The 21,223-nt window shown below is 40.3% G+C and overlaps 1 protein-coding gene across 1 annotated transcript in view; it reads left to right on the top strand.

The window, feature by feature from the left end:
* Window positions 1-20,436, top strand: part of APP (amyloid beta precursor protein) — a 189,946-nt gene extending 169,510 nt beyond the window's left edge. Inside the window, 3 exon segments of the mRNA XM_086631552.1 lie at window positions 8,830-8,930; window positions 12,039-12,185; window positions 20,335-20,436. Coding sequence (XP_086487678.1) covers window positions 8,830-8,930; window positions 12,039-12,185; window positions 20,335-20,436 — 350 coding nt within the window.
* The last annotated feature ends 787 nt before the right edge of the window (window positions 20,437-21,223 follow it).

The following is a 21,223-nucleotide window of genomic DNA, read 5'->3' as shown; positions in this document are numbered from 1 at the left end:
TAAAGTGCCTTACAGGTGTATGTGAAATAGATATTTTGCCCCTTTACAGCAGCACTAAATGTATCATAACAGTAAGCAAAATATATTCTCTTCGCCATTCCTGGTAGACCTTAAGTTCCTTGTGTCTTTAATTACCGTGTCCGGACTTTGCAAATTTGTCCTTACTGATAAAAATTCTGGCAATAAATGCCCACCTGATTTTTTTCATTATCCATTAAAAACAATTTATGCATGATAAAATTTCAATTTAACAAAAAAATGATACCAGTCTAAGTAGCCTCATAAACTAGGAATAGAGGAAAACAAATAGATGCTTAATTAAACTCTGAAATATAAAAGGGATTCTGATGGTTTAAACATGTGTGCTTGAAAATTGTTTTACTTACTAATTAGAAATAAAATTTCCATGTTAGAGGTTAAAAGAGGAAAAGAGATACTTTTTTTACAGTCACTATCTCTTTGGTATAGTCAGTTTTTATGGGCTATTCTTTATGGAAAAAAAAAAGCTGAAAAACAAGAGTGAAAAAGTATTAAGGGACCTGAAGTCAGATTAATACATGCAGCTGCTTGTAACTTTTTGTTTTAATTGCCCAGATTCTTGCTGACTCCCTGAAAGGTTTGCCCTTTCCATAGTCCTGACTTCCTAGTTTGTGTGCTTCTACTTGTTTTGCTCAAGTCAACAAGGTGGTGACCTCCTTCTTCAGGATGAAAATACAGGTGTCATGTCAACCTGCAACAGACCAAGCCTGGGAATAAGAACAAGTGAATGTTTCATACGTGTTCAAAATCCTTGAAGAAAATCAGCTCTGAAAGGACTAGGACAAACATACGAACACATGCCTTTTTTTCTCCTCTCCATTTTCTTTTTACCACTTTTCGCCCACGTAACATCCTTATAATGATCGCTACGTTTTTCTTAAAAGTAGATCAAAATCATGCAGATGATCTTTGTCCCTTTCCCACAAGAGAGATTATTTGGTCACAGCACAGAAAAGAAGACGGATTACTTAGTTGTTAGTGGTATTTATGATAACTAGAATGTTGTTGCTTCACCACATCGTTCTCTCACTTTCAAAAAATAAATAGTGTCTGTGAGTTAAGTCAGGAAATGTGAAGAGCTGTCCAATCCATAGAGGGGAAATTTTGAGTAAGGACTAAGTTTAATGCATTTACTAAAATTTAAGCCAGTTGTGCAAACCCCTACCCCTGTTGCATTCCATCTTGGCTGTCAGCGGTTGAAGCTTGAATTTGAATCTGATTTACATCAGTCCCAGGAGGAGAGTAATGTCAGGGGGACCCCTATCTCCTGGTATAGATACAACATCTGCATGCTTCACACTGGTACTTGAAAAGGAGCCTAGTGTTTCCACACACTGTCCTTCCCCTTTTTCATTCACAAATGGGGGAACAAGAGTAAGAATTATGCCTAAATCCCTTTCTTGTCATCTCTTTCCTGAAAAGGAAGGAAACAGATAATAGAACATCAGAGGGAAGGAAAATATCTAGACCTACTAAGCAGTCATCAGTGAGCTTTTTTTTAGTACAGCACAGAATGAGATGAGATTATGACGTGTGTCTTGCTATTTATAAATTGCTTCATACAGGGAGATGTCAAAAGGCTTCAATCCAGCCTAAGAACTTCCATAGGAAGAGCTTCAAATAGAAAGAATACCTCTTTACTTGATAGCCTCACTGTAACAGCTTTTTCAATAGTGTTTCCTTCTAACCTGTGCCCCAGAGGTCACTTTTTCATGATGAACATTTAATTTCTTGCAGCTGAATTTTGGGTATTTGTTTATTAGTAACTTTTTTTCTTTTCGTGTGTGTGTATAGAGAGAGACATACACACATAAAGATACATATAAAAACATCTTTAGATACTCAAAAGCAAGCTCCTTTTTACTCACGTTAATTCAGCAGATCTGATCTGTGGAAATAGAATGAAGATTAGAAAACCTGCCATCAGAATGGATGTTGCTTAGTATCAGCAGATTTTCTGAAATTCAGGGTGATAAAGAAAATAACCAGTGCTCTGTTTAGGGTAGATCATGTTCTCATCTGTTGCACAGTTGCAACTGTAATTGTACCACTAGCAGCTGTAATTATATCGCTCACAGGATGCCCGTAATTCACAGTGCAAGTGTTTTATGATATTAACTGTGTTTCTTTCTTAATGGGGTATAGGTTCAGGGGAGGTTTTTTGCGTTCTCCCAACTCTTTGTCACTTGACTGTTTTTGCAATCAGTCAATAATTTTGAGGAGACATTGCACATAAAGCTGCTTCTGTGTCTCTGGCCCTTCCGCTGATGAATCATGACATGTCCATCTTCATTACATTATATAGAAAGCTGAGGGATTTTTTTTTTTACATGGTTGCAGAGGCTCTGTAAGCCGAATGGCTGTTCTGCAGAATCATTAGCACATATGGTGCAATCTGTATGAGGTGAAGGCATAGAGCAGCTCAGTGAATTATTTATGATTTTCTTGCCAGAAATTGCCAGGTTTTTTTTTTTCCTATCCTAGTGATGTTAGTTCAATACAGTTGTCTTAAACCAACTGTCTGCAGCTACTAAATAAAAATCATTGATGGATTTTTTTTCCGTTAGATTGTTTTGCTTTGTTTTATAAATCAGATCGTTATTAACTGTGAATGCAAATTATATGTGCATATGCACAGCGTCTGCATTGACATGTCAGAAGGATTACCAATTTTACTTGATTTGATTATTTGTTTTTACACACATGTAAATAATCTCTGATATTCTGAGAAATAATTATTTTATATTAAGTTCCAATTAAGTGGTTCTTTAAAAAAGATAACATTCTTTTTTGCACTTATTTTCTGCTTTCTCCAATGTGAGAGCCTTATAGTCATCCATGAAGTGAAAGCAAACCACCATCTTACTAACTTCCAAGGAGAGACCAGAAAGTTTTAGTTCCATGCAGTTTTAAAAGTACTTACTCCTCAAAGATATTTGAGTTTTCCTCGCGAAACCGAGTATATAATTTTCATTTTAATCTTTATAAATGAGTATATAGTCTTCACTCTTCTTCTTTCATTTCAAAATGAAATTACCTGCACAAAGTCGTAAGAGTCATACGGAAGTAGTAGTTGAACTTCTGATACGAACATGCAGGTGTCTACCCAGGTCGTTGTTCACTGCATTCCATTCCATCCTGCCTATTTATTTTAGATGAAGCTTTACCCAGATAAAGCTGTTTACTACACTTGCAAGAGGCCTTGATTCAACAAGTCTTTTCTTGTTCTTGCCTTTACTCAAATACAGTTCATGGACATTAATTAGTAAAATGTTTTCCTGAATGCGGTCATTATTTCTGTTGCTTAAATGTGCTACTTTTGATTTTCTCTATGTAGAGACCACTCAGGTCTGGTAGTTTCAGCTGTGCTTCATTTGGAGGTGTAATTTTTAACTCTAAAAGTAACTGGAAGGCCACAGGCACAGCTAATACTGTTTCAGAGCCTTGCAAAACAAAATCACAAAATCTTCCTAGGCTGTTATTTAAGCAGTAGATGAAGCAATTACAAGCAGTGCGGTAGATAATGCACACCTAATTGTGTCCTTGGTGGAATTCATTATATCCTCTTTTTCTTATCCTTAAAGCCTAAATATCTGTTTATATAAATGCAAAAGCTCATCTGTGTGAGAATAAAGTGTTCCCCAAAGCAGCTGCTTGGTTTTTATTTCATATGAGTAGTTTTTAACTCCGTATGATCTTATTTTTTCTCCTTTAAGGGCAAGGAACAATAAGGTTTGCATATGCTGCTCTTTTTCATGTCCGATTATTTGTGTGTGTGCATGCATGCATGCGTACACATGTGTGTATAAAAGTAGTTAACATTATTAAGTAACAGCAATATAATTAAAAGCCTATCATTGATAGCTCGTTTTGTTGGATTTTACTAGATGCTTTTAAATCCATGTTTTTGATGGCTAAATGGTTTTGTCAGTTTTTCTAAGGAGCTGCAAGTTAATGTATTTACCAGCTGAATTGTAGCATTTTTAAATTGAAGTAATTAGGAATGTAACTCCCTAAAGATTGGATGTAATTCAAAAGAAAAAGCACTAATAATTATCATTATTTGTGAATTTGCAGTGAGGCTGTTTTTGTTAAATTTGCTCTGACTTTTCTTCATTTACATTGGCTTTTGTGTTTGGGTTGTGTATTATAGACTTAGTAGTGAAAAAAACACCATTTTGTGTCCAAATTAAAGGTCTTGTCATATAGTTAATTTTTCTTGTATGCTTGTCTACAATGCAAGAATAGAGTGGTATTAGGCAGTCCTTGGCTGTTTGCATCTTACTTTGGTTCACACCTCTGATAAGAGTTTTTGAAAGGCACTTTTTTCTTCTCCAGTTAGTTCTTCCTTCTTCGGTTACTACCTCTGAAAAATAAATCTTTGCTTTTAGCATGCAGGTCTAAATATGTAGTCACCAGTACAGGAAAGTGCATGAACTGGAAATAAAGAGAAGTCTCTTAAATAGAAAGTCTAAATTATATAATGTAACATGGTGAAAAGGCATATATAACCTCATGTATATTTTTGTCTCATACCGGGTTTATAATTGACTCCAATGCGGAGTCATGCTTCTCTTGATAGATAATCAATTATTTGCAGAAGAGCACCAGGTAACCCTAGTTGTACGTTTAGAAATCTTTTTCCTCACTTCTAAGGGAGATAGGAGAAAGGAAAAAATTGCTATTGGGTTTGTAGTGCAACAGAAGATTTTTCTGTTTCTGACCTTTTTCCTGTGCTAGCTACTAAAACCAAGTTTTAGTAAGTCTAACATCATTAAGTTCCTAATATCAGGTCCTACTTTGTGTCAGATCCCATGGCATTCTTGTGGATTGGTGATAAGGCCACGTAGACTACTAGACCTTGGTCACCTGGCCCAAAGCAAGAAATTCCTGCCTGATCTGAAGGCAAAAGATTGTTTAACTTTCTGCATGCTCTAAGTACAGCTCCCATGCGAGTGTTTGATGGGAATGGGAGGAGGGAAGGAACCCTCAAAGAAATGTGGCTTTAGAGAAGCCTGAGCCTGTGTTTTTCCAGCAGCTGAGACTACTGATGAGCTTACCACTCTCTACCGCTTATGATGTGAAGGCTCCTGACCTGTTCTGCACCCTGAATGCTGCTGTAACTCCTGCTTGTGGTGTTTGGCTCTGTTTAACTGAAGCTAACGAAGACCCACAGTCTAAGCTGTCGTAGCTTGCTTTCACTGAAAGTGGTCAGAGCCCAAGAGCGGAAGTACCCAAGCCCACTCTCCTGCCTCTAGCAGTGGTGCAAACGGGATACTTACAGACTTCACCTCTGCCTTATACTCTTGGTACATCCACTGAGCTTTTGGCAGCCAGCATTTGATAGACTTCACTGTCATGTTTAGTAATCCTGGATGAACCTTTCTTCTTTGTATTTGTTCATTTGTGTTTTGAACATCCTCATGATTTGTGCCAGTGAGTTCCACAGTCCCTGCCACATTATGTGTATATACACTTTTTTTTGTTAGTTTTCAGTCTGCTGCATCATAGCCGTGTTGGTGCCCTGTACTTTCTTAGGAGAAATAATAACCACTTCCTGTAGACTTTCTCATTGTCATTCACAGTCATATAGGCCTCTGAAGCGTTTCCCCTCGATTGTCTCATCCAGTCTGAAAACTCCTGATTGTCTTGCAGAGAAGTCTGTTCCATACCAGTGATTGTCTGTGTGTCCCTGCTTTGTATCTTTTCTAGTTCTTCTGCCTTCGTTTGAGGTGAGGTGACCAGAACGGATAGCCAGATTTAAAATGAGGACGCATCATTTATACAGTGGTGTAACAATGTTTTCTGTTTTCTCTGTTCCTTCGTAATTACTCCTAGGTTTCTCTTTGCCTTTTTGACTGCTACTGAGCCAACTGCCCACAGAGAGTTACCCACAGTGACTGCAAGGTCTCTGTCCTGGGTGGAACAGAGCTAATTTAGAGCCTTTTGTTGTGTATGTACAGTTAGGGCTGTGTATCCCTGCAAGCATCATTTTATGTTATATCAATATTGAATATCATTTCCCTCTTATTGTGCACTCAGAATTTATAATAGCCTTCTGCAGTTCTTTGCAGCTGGTTTTACTTTCACTGTTCTCTTTTTTTCTTTTATTTTTTGTCAATAAACTTTGTCACATCATTATTCACTCCCTTATCCAGATCACTTTACAAACAGCACAGCACAGATCCTTGTGGGACCCTGCTGGTAACCTTCCTCCATTGTGAAAAACGGCTGTGTATTTACACTTCATTTCCTATCTTTTAATCAGTTATGGAAAGTCGTGTAGGACTTTCCCTCCGAATCCTTGCCATCTTAACTTCTGCCAGAGTTTTGATTGGGGAACTTCTCAAAAGCTTTTTGGAAATCCACATTCACTCCAAGCTGAGTCACTGTTTCCCACGTGCTTCCTAATTTTTCCAGTGACCTCTAAGAGGTTTGGGAGTCAGGACTTCCCTCAACAAAAGACAAGTTGATTCTTCACGGATGTATCTCATATATGTATGGATATGTTCTAATCAATTTTTATAGCTTCAGTGAATGTGCCAGCTGTAACAGTAGAATTGTGTGATTCCCCAGGCCCTTGCCTTGGAGGAGTTTCCATGTGATGCTTTTGCCAGCATGTCTAAGGGGCAGCAAGTGTGGCCATGGACAGTGGCAAGCAGCTGGGAGCCGGCCGCCTCTTCAGCCACAATGGCTGTGGGCAGTGAGCCAAATCCTGGGAAAGCCCTTTCCCCCCAGCTGTTTAATCTATGTGAAGCACCGCTATTCCACTGTTGTTTTTTTTACCTCTCCCCTTTTAATCCTAAAACCAAAAAGGCAGGGGGGTTGAAGAGGTGAGCCTCTGTGCAGCCAGATACACGTTCTCATTTTCTTCGCTTCCCGTTGATGCAGGTGTAGAGGCTATTTTGAGATGATGTGCAAAGGAGAATAAATTGTATTCTTACTTTAGTTTGGAAAACTAACCATAGCTGCTTCAAGGATAGGAAATTAAACTCCTTTTCAGGTACCACGTGGGTTTTATTTCCTTCATCTGCATTTCCTCCTGCATTTCATTGACAGAACATCATGGTTTATTTTCAAACTGCAATTCCTTAAGAACGTTGTGGTTCTTGCATTTAGAAATGATCTCTCATATATAAATGTCATAATATACTTGTCAGTACTGTAATGTGGCATCAAAAATCAGATGCTTAATAAGGAAATTTGAGTTCTTTAAGTACTTTATTCCTTAAAAAATAGGACACTTAATTAAGTTAGAATTCATGGGGCAGTCAGACTATTAAGAAAATAACCATAAATACTTCACTGCATGAAGATGATTCTTGTTCTCTCCTTTGCATGGTTTACTGTGAAAAGAAAGATCAGAAGGTTAGAATGGGATTGTCTGTACAGTGCAGAGAAGTTCTTGGGAAGGTCTGTTCTTGCTGACTCATAATACAAAAATAAATCTGCATTTAATGAAAAAAGAAATTGCACATTCAAAGGCAATAAAGGGCAATAATTCTTGCATTGAGTGCTACTTTAGACTGGAGCTCATTGGGACATGGAAGTCTTCAAGAATTTATTGAGAGTCCAGAGAGACAGTGGAGCACAAGAGCGGTCAGTAGTGTTGAGAATTTTAGAAGTTCTTCCTCTGCATCAGAGCTTAAGGTCAGCCCAAAATACTAAGAATCAGAATAAAGGCTTGGAGAGAGGAGTTGGAGTGATAAAATGCTAAAATAAATATAGACAAGGAATATGAACCAGTTTGTTCTTATCACATTAGATAGGGTGAGGAAATAACTTCTCATAAACATCATGCTTTTGCAGTGTTTGTACCTCCAAGAAATATAAATGTCAGTCAGTTGGTACTGAGAAGGAAAATAACTGTCTACATGAATACCCATATGTTCTCTATGAGCCAGAGCCAGCTTTTCAGGACAAAACATTCATGGATACATCTATAGGATGCACTGCTCAGCTGTTCTAAGTCTGGTTCATTCTCCTAAGACTATTTTCCAGGACGCAATCCTGGCCTTCTTTCCAGTTAGCCAAGTGCAGCATCTCCTCTTCACACCCGTAAGGGGAGAACAGGACTGCAAACTGTCCACAATTAAAATCACTGCATGCTTTGCTTACTTGCTTTACTGTATGTTTGTAATCAAGAAGGACAGTTACCATCTCTCAGGCAGAAGTCAAGACTTGAATCGTATTAATTCTGAGAAGTCTGAAATACGAAAACAAGTAAGAACTGTGTAAACTTCACGAACGTTTTAATAACTTTTATTTCTGCATTTTCATGCAAAAGGCGCAGACTCACAGGAAGCAAGAAAACATAATATCTGGAGTTCCCCACCTCACACCGTGGGTATATGTTTTTTCCTCACAGCAGCCTGAGCGTAGGGAGGAGGAAGATTTCGGCCTAAACACCAAATTTTCTTGATGTTGCTAAAGAGGCTGTCAGAGCAGATCTGTCTGCATCCTGTGAGCCAATTCAGGAGACAACTGTTGGTCCCTTGCAGCTTAGTTCTTGCAGTGTTTCCTGCTGAAAGCCTTCGATGCTTGTACCAACATAGCTGCAGTGGATTAAGGAGCATTTAGCAGAGGAGAAATCTTACCAGCTCATTCTGTGTCACCTCAGTGGGACTGAAACATCAGATGTACCTCACTTGCCTCCCAGTTCCCTTTCACGTTGTGTCACACCTCCTCCGCCTGAATCATACCGTTGCCTTCTGCTCTTGTAACGGTGGAGGTAAGCAGAGCGCAACCGAGTTGGTGACTTTAACGAATTGTCGTTGCGGTGCAATGCAGGTTCCGGGCTGACCAATGTTAAAACAGAAGAGATATCCGAAGTGAAGATGGATGCGGAGTTCCGGCATGACTCAGGATATGAAGTTCATCATCAAAAGCTGGTGAGTGAACAAACAGTGCTTTAGTGCTTTCCACGCATGCATTTTGAGTTGGTGATTCCATCTTGGAACTAGTGGGTCACTTATGGCCATGTTTGCCCTGGGTAATGTGGATGCTGAAAGTGCCAATGAAAAGTTTTCACGTGAACAGATTATGATTTTTCTGGTTCTCTCTTAAATGAGAGTAAGCCCTGAATAATTTCACCAGAGAGGATGGAAAGCTGTTAAGTCTCATATGAAAGGGAATTCTGACAGTTCCTGCCCTTGCACTGCCGCATGACTGGATGTGGTCATATGGGCCATATTTGTCCCACAGTCCATCTGTCATGGTCACATAACTAAAGAGAAGGGATATAGAGGAAGGAAAATGCTAAGTTTAAAAAAGGAAAAAAAAAAATTGATGGAGACGCACAGCATGGTGCAGCAAGAAATAGAGTGACACCGTTTCAGGAATAGATTCCTTTTCTGTCAAAACAGATGGTGGTGGTACATGAAGGAGGATGAACTCCGTGGAGCATAACCTTTCGCAAGATTGCCTGTTTGGGATAAGAGGAGATTCTCCACTGACCTTAATTTTAGTTTGTACTTGGCTGTATCTGTGTGTTTTGTTCCCTAAGGTATATTAAATTATTAACAGGTGAGGGGCAGGTAGGAGCAAAATATTGTCAACTATGCTTCTTACGAACACGAACATAACAACCAAAAGCAATGTAAGTAAGAACAAGCACCTTCTAAAAGCTTTTTTCAGTCCTTTAATAAGTAATGAAGAACCCATACAGCAGTGTTGGCTATAAACCTTTTCTGCTTCCTCTTTTGTGAAGGTGTATTACATGATGAGATTTCAATTCCGTGACTTTCAATATCCTGATATTAAACTTGAAAGCTTTTTTCCTTAATATATTCTTAAAGCTAAGTAGTGCTGAAAATTAAAATTAACATGGGACTCAAATTTGCATTTGAACTAGGCAATCACTGTGTGAAAAGATACTCTGCCATCTCTTTGATGCTGAGAACTGAGAATTCCCAGTTTGACGAGCTAATCCAAAATGCATTAGCGCTAATTTGGGAAATTCTGATGTGTTTAGCTCGGATGGGTTAAACATCCTGATGGAGTAAGCCCGTGCAGTTTACTGACGGGAAAGAACTTGCAGGAATGTGTTTTAAACACCGTAGTTATTGATCCTGTGTCACATGCACTTCCCAGCAGCAACCTTTAATGTTTAAGTGGTTTGATACCATCCCAAGTGGTTTGGTGCTGGAAACTACCCTTACATCAGTGGCTGATAGGGAATGCATTGTAATCCCTGCACTTCCGTAATCTGTGTGGCGCTTAAAATGGGACCTTTCCAGCTTTTTAAAGCATTTTATGCTGTACTTCTTGCTGATAGGTACAACCATTATTTCACAATTAGCAAGCTGTCCTCTAGGTTATCTTTTCAATTGAGACTGAGCAAGGAGCCCGGTATTTCTGAGGAACTACTGGACTGAAGCCTTACAGGGCATTGCTTGTTTACCGCATGCCATATCCTACCTGATGCCCTTCTCCATTAGCTTTAATTCAAAAGCAGTAAGCAGAAAATACTTCCATGTGTGTTTTCCTTCTCCTGTGCCTTGGTAGGATTTACTGAAATGGTCTCCTTAGGATATTGCTTTGAATTCAGCCACACGTTGTATTTTACCTGCAAGCTTCTGCATTGAGCCGAAATGGCAGATACTTTCTCCCTTATGGATGTTCACATTTTAACTGTACATGAAGTTGGTTTTCATGACTCAGAGTGCTTAAGGCCTTCCTCTGTTGCACATGTGTATTAGCTGGGGCATTTCACAGTGCTCCGAAATAGTACAGTGAGAGAATTTCAGTCCTGGGCAGGTAAAATTGACAGAAGAAATTATTGCTTCACATCAGCTTATGCCAACACTGTCCATTGTGCGTACTTTCTAGTGAATTCTTAACTTTGTTTAAACACATTTCTTGCTTATGACTAGGAACAATATAAATATTTATACTGCGTGCTTTAATACCTCTCTGAGGAAGATTGTGTTTCTCGAAGAGTGCAAATGTTATACAGCTCATTATAATTCTCAGCTGGTTTCCTGCTTCCCTCTGCATTTTTGTTAAATACTTGTCAAAGTATTTAGTCTTTCAGAGTGAGGTAGTCTTACAATTCTGTGAATGTAATTTATTCTCTAATCCTTTTTGCCCATTTTAGTTAAAAATAATAATAATGAAAGCCTACTATTGACAAGCAGACAAAAGGTTTGTGAAATATGCATAGGTGTAAAATAATCCAGTGTATTCCTTGAATACAAAACAGGACAGTGAAAACAATCACCCACTTTTCGTATCTGCTCCTGTTGCTAAAAGACAGTCTTATTAAATGCATAGTAAAGCATCTTGCTGTCCACTCGTTTTTGCCTTACCAGTACATATAATACAAGTGGATCTTCTCTGCTTTTCACACAACTGTTACCTCATCTAGGTCTCACATGAGTATCGTCATCAGCCACATATAGCTCATTCTCCCTTTACCCTGCAAAATCTTGAAGCATCCCTTGGCGGTCACTTAAATCAGCATGCTTGTTTTTGTTGGACTCTTGTCTCTTTGGTGTGAGAATTTTCTCCCAGCTGGTTGCATGCAAGTTTCACTTTTGTCCTACAGGTCTTTACTACTCTTTTATCGAAGAAATGCATCATAGTCCAAAGAAGCCACACAGGTGTAGATTTATGAACACTTTCTAAAAATAAAGAAATCAGCATGCTCCTTGGTTACTCCTCTACAAGTTTATCCGTCGTTTTGTAATTAGCTCGACTTGCTTACCCAAGGAAAAAAACCAGCTACTAAGACCTGTGTGAAGCAGAAACATGGAGATGAGTCTTCCCCTTAGCGACAGCACTGCTACATCACAGGCAATACAGATTTCCAAATAGCTCTTCTCCGACTGTGAGAGCTTTGTGGTACAGCAATCCAGTTTTGAATAATTAGGATGACATGCAATACTGTTAAATTACTGATGCTTCAATAGGCTTTATATTGCTGTAGCAGCTGGATAGGGTAACCAAATATTCAGTGAGTTTTTTTCTAGCCACCTTCCTTTATTTTTCTTTTGTAGGTGTTCTTTGCTGAAGATGTGGGTTCAAATAAAGGTGCCATCATTGGACTAATGGTGGGAGGTGTTGTCATAGCAACAGTGATTGTCATTACTTTGGTGATGCTGAAGAAGAAGCAGTACACATCTATTCATCATGGGGTTGTGGAGGTAAGAAGAGACTGCCAGGCACAACTGGTGTCACATGTACAACACAGTCAACATGCTGCTCTATAAATATATTTACAAACCAAGAAACCATGTTTTTGGCTAGCCTAATGTTCAGAGTTGGAGTGGTTGCATCTAGCAGAGTAGAATCAAATTACCTTATTTTATAAATACAGTATAAACCATGTTATGTTGGGTGTAAAACCACAAAAACTTCTTCTGGAACTCCACCAGACCAATCACCTCATAGTGTGAAAGTTCATTTTATAGGCAATTTAACAGTAGCCAATGAGCAGATACTCCATGAGAGGAAAAATCTGGTTTTACTGTTGTTGGAAATTCAGACACACAGATTTCTTTATTTAGCTTATAAATAAACATTTGAGGCAGGTCTTCTGTGGATTGTGCTGTACACTACAAGGATTTTCCCTATACAGGTACTTTATTACTTTTTGTTGTCTTGAACAAGATTTTCTTCTGCCACCAGCAACTTTTGATTTATGGCTAATCTGAAACTCATAGATTTGAGAAACAAATAATATATAAGAATTTTACATGGGATTTTCAAGATGAAAACCCTTGTCTCTTCCCAATCTACCAAGTAAATTTGTGGCCAATTTACAGTAACTTAAATCACCTCACCTGTTGCTTGGATTTAAGACAAGATCTCTGTAAGCAGAAAAACTTAGTTCTGAGAACTGGAAGAAGGTTCGTGTAACTTTTTTTCCCCTTGTGAATTGATATCTAGTTTGCCGTGTGAGTGTCTGGTTTACAGATAGTCCTTGTATTAGCAAACACTTGAGACACATGTTTTTGTCAACTAAAACAGGTATTTTACATTTCTGTTTAAAACTAAGTCTTGTTCAAGTCCACAGTTTGTATTGGTTTCAACTTGAGTCAAATGAACCTTGCTTTGGTCTTGCTGATGTATGTATTCCACTATCTGGGGCAATGAAGGATCTTAAAAATATTTGAGTAAGCCTTTGTCTTAAGCCTGTGCTTGTGCATCCCTGTGTCCATGCTGTGGTTGCCCGTGTGGCCTGAAACCTTCCAAAGAGACATGGTCAGAAAAGCACCAACTGTTTGGGGTGAGATTGGAGCAGACAGCAAGCTGTGCAGAATTTTGAACCGAGAGGCAGAAAACAGCAAGCAAGAATCTGAGCTTTAACTTCCCATATGAAAGCCTCCAGCTCATTTTGAAGGAAATTGAAACAGGTTTTAGTTTTAAACCACTGAGTTGATAGCTACTGCCAAGACTTGTGCCACCCAAGACCCTCCTTTGTCTGAATTCAGCGACAACAGAATAGGCCAGGAGGCTTGCAAAGCCAAAGCCCCGAGTCAGACACTGAATGTGGACATACCATTATTGCAGTATGACCTTAAAATTTCAGGTGGGCTTCTCCTGGTAGAATGACGTGGCAGAGGTGATCCTTGATACCTATGAGCTTTCGTCAGCGACAGCGAACCTGGAAATGTTGGACTAGAAATAGCATGCACAAGCTGAACGAGTAATTAATGCCAAAATGACAGTGTCACTTAGGGAATAAAAAATTTTGCAGATAAAACCATAAAGCTATAGCATGTGGATCTATCAAGAATATTAGTCGATTTATAGTACCACACTGTAGATGGTGTCACCTTGTAGATTTGCTGCATTGTGTCTGGCATTGGCGGGCAGGATTCCTCACTCTGCCAGACTTGCTCTGTGGCTTGACAGACTGCATAGCCTCACTGTCTGAGCCTCTCGCCTGCAAGAAAGGCATGATGTCTATTTTTGTCCTAAGTTGATGAAAATTTTGTAGCACTTCAGAGAAAAAACACATACCCAAAGATCCATATACGGTTGATGTTTAATATTAAAATGTCTTCAAAATTAAACTGTTCTGTTCTAAAGAGGATTAATTTATTTAGCAACAGTGAACCTTTAATGTGCTGTGCAGAAAAAGCATGAAAGAGCAAAATCACTTGATGTAAAAATAACTGTATATCAGCTCTAAGTCGGCTGAGTATACCTTAACAAGTCTTGCAACCTGTTTATTGCACATCAGAAGTTACTGTGAGAATTTAATTCCGCGATAATCATAGAATCACAGATTGGTTTGGGTTGGAAGGGACCTCAGAGATCGTCTAGTTCCAGTCCCCCTGCCATGGGCAGGGAAACCCTCCACTACACCAGGTTGCCCAAAGCCTCGTCCAACCTGGCCTTGAACACTTCCAGGGATGGGGCATCCACAACTTCTCTGGGCAACCTGCTCCAGTGCTTCACCACCCTCTGAGTGAAAAATTTCTTCCTTAAATCTAATCTAAATCTCCCCTCTTTCAGTTTAAAGCCATTGCCCCTTGTCCTGTCACTACATGCCCTTGTAAAAAGTCCCTCTCCAGCTTTCCTATAGGCCCCCTTCAGGTACTGGAAGACTGCTATAAGATCACCCCAGAGCCTTCTCTTCTCCAGGCTGAACAGCCCCAACTCTCTCAGCCTGTCTTCATAGCAGAGGTGCTCCAGCCCTTGGATCATCTTCATGGCCCTCCTCTGGACCTGCTCCAACAGGTCCATGTCTTTATTGTAATGAGGACTCCAGAGCTGGATGCAGTATTCCAGGTGGGGTCTCACAAGAGCAGAGTAGAGGGGCAGGATCACCTCCCTCGACCTGCTGGTCACACTTCTTTTGATACAGCCCAGGATACGGTTGCCTTTCTGGGCTGCAAGCGCACATTGCCGGCTCATGTTGAGCTTCTCATCCACCAGCACTCCCAAGTCCTTTTCCTCAGGGCTGCTCTCAATCCAGATAGTGGATGCAAGATTACAAAACAGGTCCTTTTCCACCTGTATTCTCTTCTTCTAAAAAGTCAACTCTGAAGTACTTTTCCTCATTTCACTATGATTTCTTTAACAAAAGATGTAATTAAAAATCCTGTTAGCCTTTTTTGAAGCTCTGTCCTGTTTAGAAAAAGTGAGAAGCGTCAAAATAATTTTCTCCCAAGTCTGAGAATAAAAACATTTCCAAGTGGTTCAGCGTCCTCAGGAAAAGGACTTCCACAATTAGGTAAATAAATAACTGAGTGATGGAAAATTACTTAATATATGTGCACACAGGACCTCCGACAAACATTTTGAAGGTGTTTTTTGCTGCTGCACCCATCCCAGCTGTCCTCAGGAGGTTACTTCCTCCATGAAAGCAGGTGGCAAAAGAGAACTTCTCACTTCTTCTGTGCTCCAGATTTCAGCTGACTGTCTCAACTCCTCCTCTTTCAGGATCTCCTCTTTGAAGCTCATTTGCTTTCTGTTATGGAGGCAGAACCTCCAGCGGGAGCATGTGGGGAGAGCTGACAACAGGAGGGCTCACAGCAGCAGCAGAGAAGCCATTGAAATTGCTGTAGTGCTCTCCAAAGTCCATGTCTCAAAGCCCGATCGGCACATGTATATAAGGCGGCATCCATTTACCACCACTTAAACAGCAGTGTTGTGTTCTGTGCATCTGAGGGCTGCCAGCACCTCCTGTCTGGGCTTTCCATCTGCCCCCTGTGTGTGTAGAGGCAGCACATGGATTTTCCTGCAGCATTAACACCTTCCTGACTCCGCATTAGGATTCTCTGTGTGAAAGATCCGTAGGCTGGAGCAGAATGGGATAGATGGATGGACAGTCTTAAAAGAGTTTATCTACCTGACTGAGCTGTTTTCTCAAGAGACAGCATGTCGTAGAAAAGAGAAATGTCAGCAGCACCAGAGTACCCACACCTCTTACATGCTGTGTTCAACTTCTGCCACCTCCATAACGGGTGCAAAAAGCTTCTTAAAATGGTAAAAGGCTTTAGGGATTTACTGACAAGGAGATAATCGGGTTCAAGGCACATCATTTGGCAGAGCAAGACCTGGGATGGAGGTTGTAAGAAACGAGAGGAACTGTTTCGCAGAGTTGGAATGGGTAAAAGTGGGTAGAGGAGAAGACATTCAGGATGAGCGATAGTGCACGTAGGTTGGCAGTGAGATGGATTACCCTGCAGCAGACAGCTGCAGGAAAGAGGTGCTAGTGTACCAGCACTAGTCATTTTAAAGGCTGAAGGGGAAATTAAAAAAAAAAAAACCCTGACTAAGACTGCAAGTAGGAGCCTCAATAAATCTCTTTCATCTATAAATGCCGTATTTCAGAGGTTATTGGGCTTTCACTGTAAACTAGTTTTATCAAAGTGGGGCTTTTTAATATGGAATATTGTGCAGGGGTGTTAAAAATTTAGTCTGATTTTACCATCATATTTTTTCGTAATCTTTCTCCTCCCTGATTTTCTTCCAAGTTTCTCTAGTTTCTCGGCAGTTCTTTAGTCTCTTCTGCCTTGCACTTTTAGATTCTTTTTCATTTATGTTGTTGTCTTACCCTGTTTCTTTCCTGCAAGCAGGTTTTGCTGTGTGCTTAACACGTCTTCTAGTCCTGAATAAGAAGCGCTGAGTGGGAGGCTTAAGCTAAAACAGGTGACAGAGTTCAATACAGTGTTGTTTTGAGCTTAAATAAGAATGAAATACAGCTCAGGTTCTGGCACAGCCCTCCTTTGCATCCCAGCCTAGTGGGAGAGCCTCCTGGAAAGGAAGATGCTCGCAGGCATGTATGAGTACACAGAAACCTCTCAACCCCAGAGCTTCATATTGCACTTTAATTTCGTGCTAAATGAGAAACTTTTAGAGCTGTTGGGGGATTTAGTTGTGAATTGTGAGGCTCTCACTTCTTGATTTGGAGAAGCACCAGATACTCCTGTAGCATGGTGTTACTGTGCACGAGAAGCCCACTCAGGAATGAAAGGAATAGTGGCTTCTCCGCTGCACTTGCTTTGTATTCTTATTTTCTGTAAGCGCTGAAAAAGCTAGAGGGACATTTGCCATTTTCCCTGCTTGGTTCTCTTCTCTTTGCAGACATGTTAGTGACAACTTTAGCAGCAACAGATGACATGTGGCGACACTGTCACAATGGAAATAGTGAACACTGTTAAATTTGCTTGATCCTCAGGGCAGGGATTAGGCCTTTTACATGTTTGTGTAAAATCTATATGGAATGGATTTGTTAGGCCCTGCTGCTGTTATACTGACGAGATACGTCCAACACAAGTGCTCTGCCGAACAGCAACGGCATCAAGGGATTGCCAGAAGGTGATTCACTGCGTATGGATATAGATGGTGTGTCCTTGTGGAGGGAGAAGTTGCCAACCTCTGGAGAGAGGACAGGTCAAGCAGCAGGAAGCAGCCCAGCCCCTGGAGATACTTGCAGAGCTGAGTGCTGTGGGTTGTAAGAGCTCCCACCCAGCCCCTCTGCTGCCCTCTCTGCTGGGCGTAGGTGAGGTTGGGCAGCAGGCACGGGCGAGTCCTCCAGGTGTGAGTGAGCAGTTGTACGCCAGCTGCTGAGCACCTCGTTGTACAGAAATGTCTTGGGGATTTGGGTGTAGAGATCAAATAGGAGACAGGATGTGAAATTCCATGGAGTTCTCTGGTCCTTGATGGGTCAGAATGCTTGTTGACAGCCAAGCTGAGTGCTCACCGCTCACATGGGCTGGCCATGGGAAGCTTGCATCCTTCAGTAGAAAAGAAGAAGTTTCTTAGTCACTTTTGGAGAGCAAGGGGAGCAGGAAAAGAAAAACACTATTTCCTCCCCTCCCCCCCTTAATTTCTAAAACAAGAGAAATCTGGAAATAGCAGCTTAAAGCAAGAGCAACCTCTTTCTAAACAGGATCTCACTGCCTGAGAGCCTGTCACAGGAGGTGAAAATGTATTTTGGGTTTGTTGCGTAAGAGAATTGCTCCATGCAAATCCAACTTTAAAAAAAAAAAAGAGAAAACTAGCCTTCGAATGGCAGTATTTTAACAGTAAAAAAAGGCCAAGTTATGTTTGAGAATCAAACACAGGGAGCACCGTGTCAGCTCAGCCCAGTGATTCTTTCTTCCAGGTGTCCTGTTCCCTGCTGGCAGGAGTCAGGGGCCTCTTGGAAGGCTCAGGACTCCCAGCAATGGAGAGTTTCACAATAGCCTGTGAGCAAAAGCAGACCCTTAAAGTTGGGTATTTCACACAAATGTACAATTATGGCATAAGAAGAAGAGATTTCATGGAAGACACAGTGTTGATTGAAAGTGCAATTTGAGATTTGGAACATGAACAAGGAGATTTAAAAGGGACACAGAAAATAGATCACATTTGGAATTAGCAGTTCGTCTGAGCAGCCCAATACACGTTCCCTACACAGAACCATTTCTTCTCCTAAGCAACAAAGAAAAGAACATGTAAACAGAGGATGACTGTGAGAGGAGCCATTTTCCATTTGGTCCTGTGGTATAGCCTAGCGCAACAAAAGACTGGCTGCAAAAATAAGCTGAGCAGCCTGCATTTGTCCCAAGCGTGGAAGAACATACCTTTAATCTTTCTCCAGGGTATCAGGTAACAATTTACTGAAGGTCATAGTCTGTCCTCACTAAGCTGAGTTATTCCCAGTATTGTAGAGTAGATTTAAAATGAGTATTGGACATAAATACTTCCCCTTTGCTTTTTTATTAAAAGGTTAGAGTAACTTAGCCTGCTATGTAAGGCTTCTTGAGAGAATACACTTTCCATTATCCAAAAGGCTATTTTTATGCTAAAATGACTGTTTTTTTCCTAAAGGTCACTACTTAGAAGAATCCACAGGAAAATGTTCGTACGTAGTACTTCAGTGTAGAGTCTTAGGCACCTTCCTGATTTAAAATTTTTGACAATGTAAAATTCACTTTTTGCCTTCTCTCTTAAGAGCTGTCAAAGACTAGAGATAACAGATAGGAGATGAAATAGCTGACAAGCAGGCTTTCTTAGCTCTGTGTTCATAGGTGGTTAGCAAGATAGCCAGGATACAGGTAGGTTTTGAATACCCAACGGCTATTGAGCTCTTACAGCAGAGGTGAAATACCTTATTAACATTTAGAGACTGTTCTCGCCCACTCTAATTTGATGGAGTTTTATATTTCTGTAACATTCAGTGAAGGAAGGAAATAATTTGTGGAGCTGCCCAGGTATTCAACAGAGAAGTCTTGACTGATCTGACTTTATGCCTGTCTTCCAAGTAATCAAGAAAGGTCAATTTTAGTTAAGTAGAAGTACTTAAACCAGTGCAGACACGTCAAGCTTTTTCACTACATTGAACCAAACTCGACCTTGGAGCCAGAGAAGTTCCATTCCCGTGAGTGCAATGGAATTTTTTGCTCACCTTTTTGCCTGACTATTCTGGCATTTGCTTGCTACCCTCATTTTATTTTTTCTTACTAATTTTTCTTGGTCTTCAGACCACAGCATCTGCAGCAGATGTGAGAGCACGGCGTAGACCAAAGGCATCCTCAAGCCACTTCCTTCAGCTTTTTAGTGAGCTTTTTCTTTTTTTTGAGATCCAGTTGGTCCCAAGTACAGATACTGATATATATCTCAGGAGGGGGAAAAAATAGTAATAGGGGACTAGTGGGGAGATGCAAAATATATCCCTTTTTTTTATCTGTGGAGTTGCATGCTTCCTGAGCCAGACAACAAAAACCAAAGCTGGTACTGCAGAGTTTGGTCAACTTTTTGAAGTCTTGCAGCAAAAAAATGGGTTGCAGAATTGTTCCTGTTGCGTTGTCTTCTCCTGTGTGTTACTGTGTCCAAAAAGTGAACCATGACTGTCCGAGCTGGAAGGGCTGTCTCTTGCAAGTTGCTCTTTAAAGCTGTCTGCTGGCTTCTCATTTATTGCTGGGTGCAGTGGGGTCTGTTGATTTTGTTTGTGAGGCCACCTGCAGTCCTGTGTAACTTGGAGGGAAGAGTTTTCAGAGAGTTGTTTCTTCAGACAATGATACAGCCTCCAGGTACTAGGTTTAATACTCTGTTTAATGGAGAAGTATCCCTATCACTTCCCAGCCACCTTTCTTTTAGACTTTCTTAGGAGATTTGGGTTGAGTTTAAGACCTAACTTACTTTCCCCTCTTAATTTAAAAAAAAAAAAAAAAAAGAGGGGGCCAGGTAAGAACCTGCCAAACAAACTCTGTCTGATGTTTCAGAGGATGCTTTCTGCCTGAATGCGCAGGAGAGGGTACAAAGTATGTTGGATGGCCGTGAAGTGGGGAGACGTGGGATATGCTGTGAATTCAGGAAGAGTCTGACCCTGGTTGTTTCTTCCCGCGACAGGTGGATGCTGCAGTGACACCAGAGGAGCGCCACCTTTCCAAGATGCAGCAAAATGGCTATGAAAATCCCACCTACAAGTTCTTTGAACAGATGCAGAACTAGGACACCACAGCAGCCTCATGAGTTGGACAGCAGAATGAGTGCTTCACTGCCCATTGGTGTTCAGTTATAGAATAATGTGGAAAGAAAGAAAAACACTCTGTTTTATTATTTACTCATTCTCGCCTTTGACAGCTGTGCTGTAACACAAGTAGATGCCTGAACTTGAATTAACAAAATCAGTAATGTATTTTCTCTCTCTTTCTCTTTACATTTCAGTCTTTACAATACATTATTAATGAATGTTTTTTGTGTACTGTAAAGAGGTTAGCTGTATTTAACTAGTGCATGGATAGATTCTCTTTCCCAATTATTTATCATGTAGCTCCTTAGCCAGTTGTATATTATTCTTGTGATTTGTGACAAAAATTAAGTCCTAATTGAAATATGCTTTAAGAATTGATGGGGGATGCTTTCCGTGTCTGTGGGGTTTAGCTGCTTCTCTTTGCTGAGCATTTTTTTCTGATCACTATGCATTTTAAAGTAAAACAACATTTTTTAAAAAGTATTCCAGATGAGTTACTGAAATTCTTTTCCTCTGCAGCTGCATTTTATTGTACAGATTGTTGCTCCTGCTGTATTAGTGACGTAGAAATCATGGGAATACACATTCGTTTCTTTGTGCCTGTTTTATGTGCACACTTTAGGCATTGAAAGGTAAACTTTATTTTCTTTTCCATGTATCTTTTTGATCTTAAAAAAATATTAAAAAAGAATCCCTGTTAATTGTGAGCACTTCTGGGGGGGAAAAGTGCCTGCTGGTCGAAAATTAACAGGGATCCTCTGCAGG

This window comes from Tauraco erythrolophus, chromosome 1 (genome assembly GCF_009769465.1).
Source record: "Tauraco erythrolophus isolate bTauEry1 chromosome 1, bTauEry1.pri, whole genome shotgun sequence".
In the NCBI taxonomy this organism is placed as follows: domain Eukaryota; kingdom Metazoa; phylum Chordata; class Aves; order Musophagiformes; family Musophagidae; genus Tauraco; species Tauraco erythrolophus.
The sequence above is the reverse complement of the archived record's forward strand: the minus strand, read 5'-3'. Positions and strand labels throughout refer to the sequence as shown.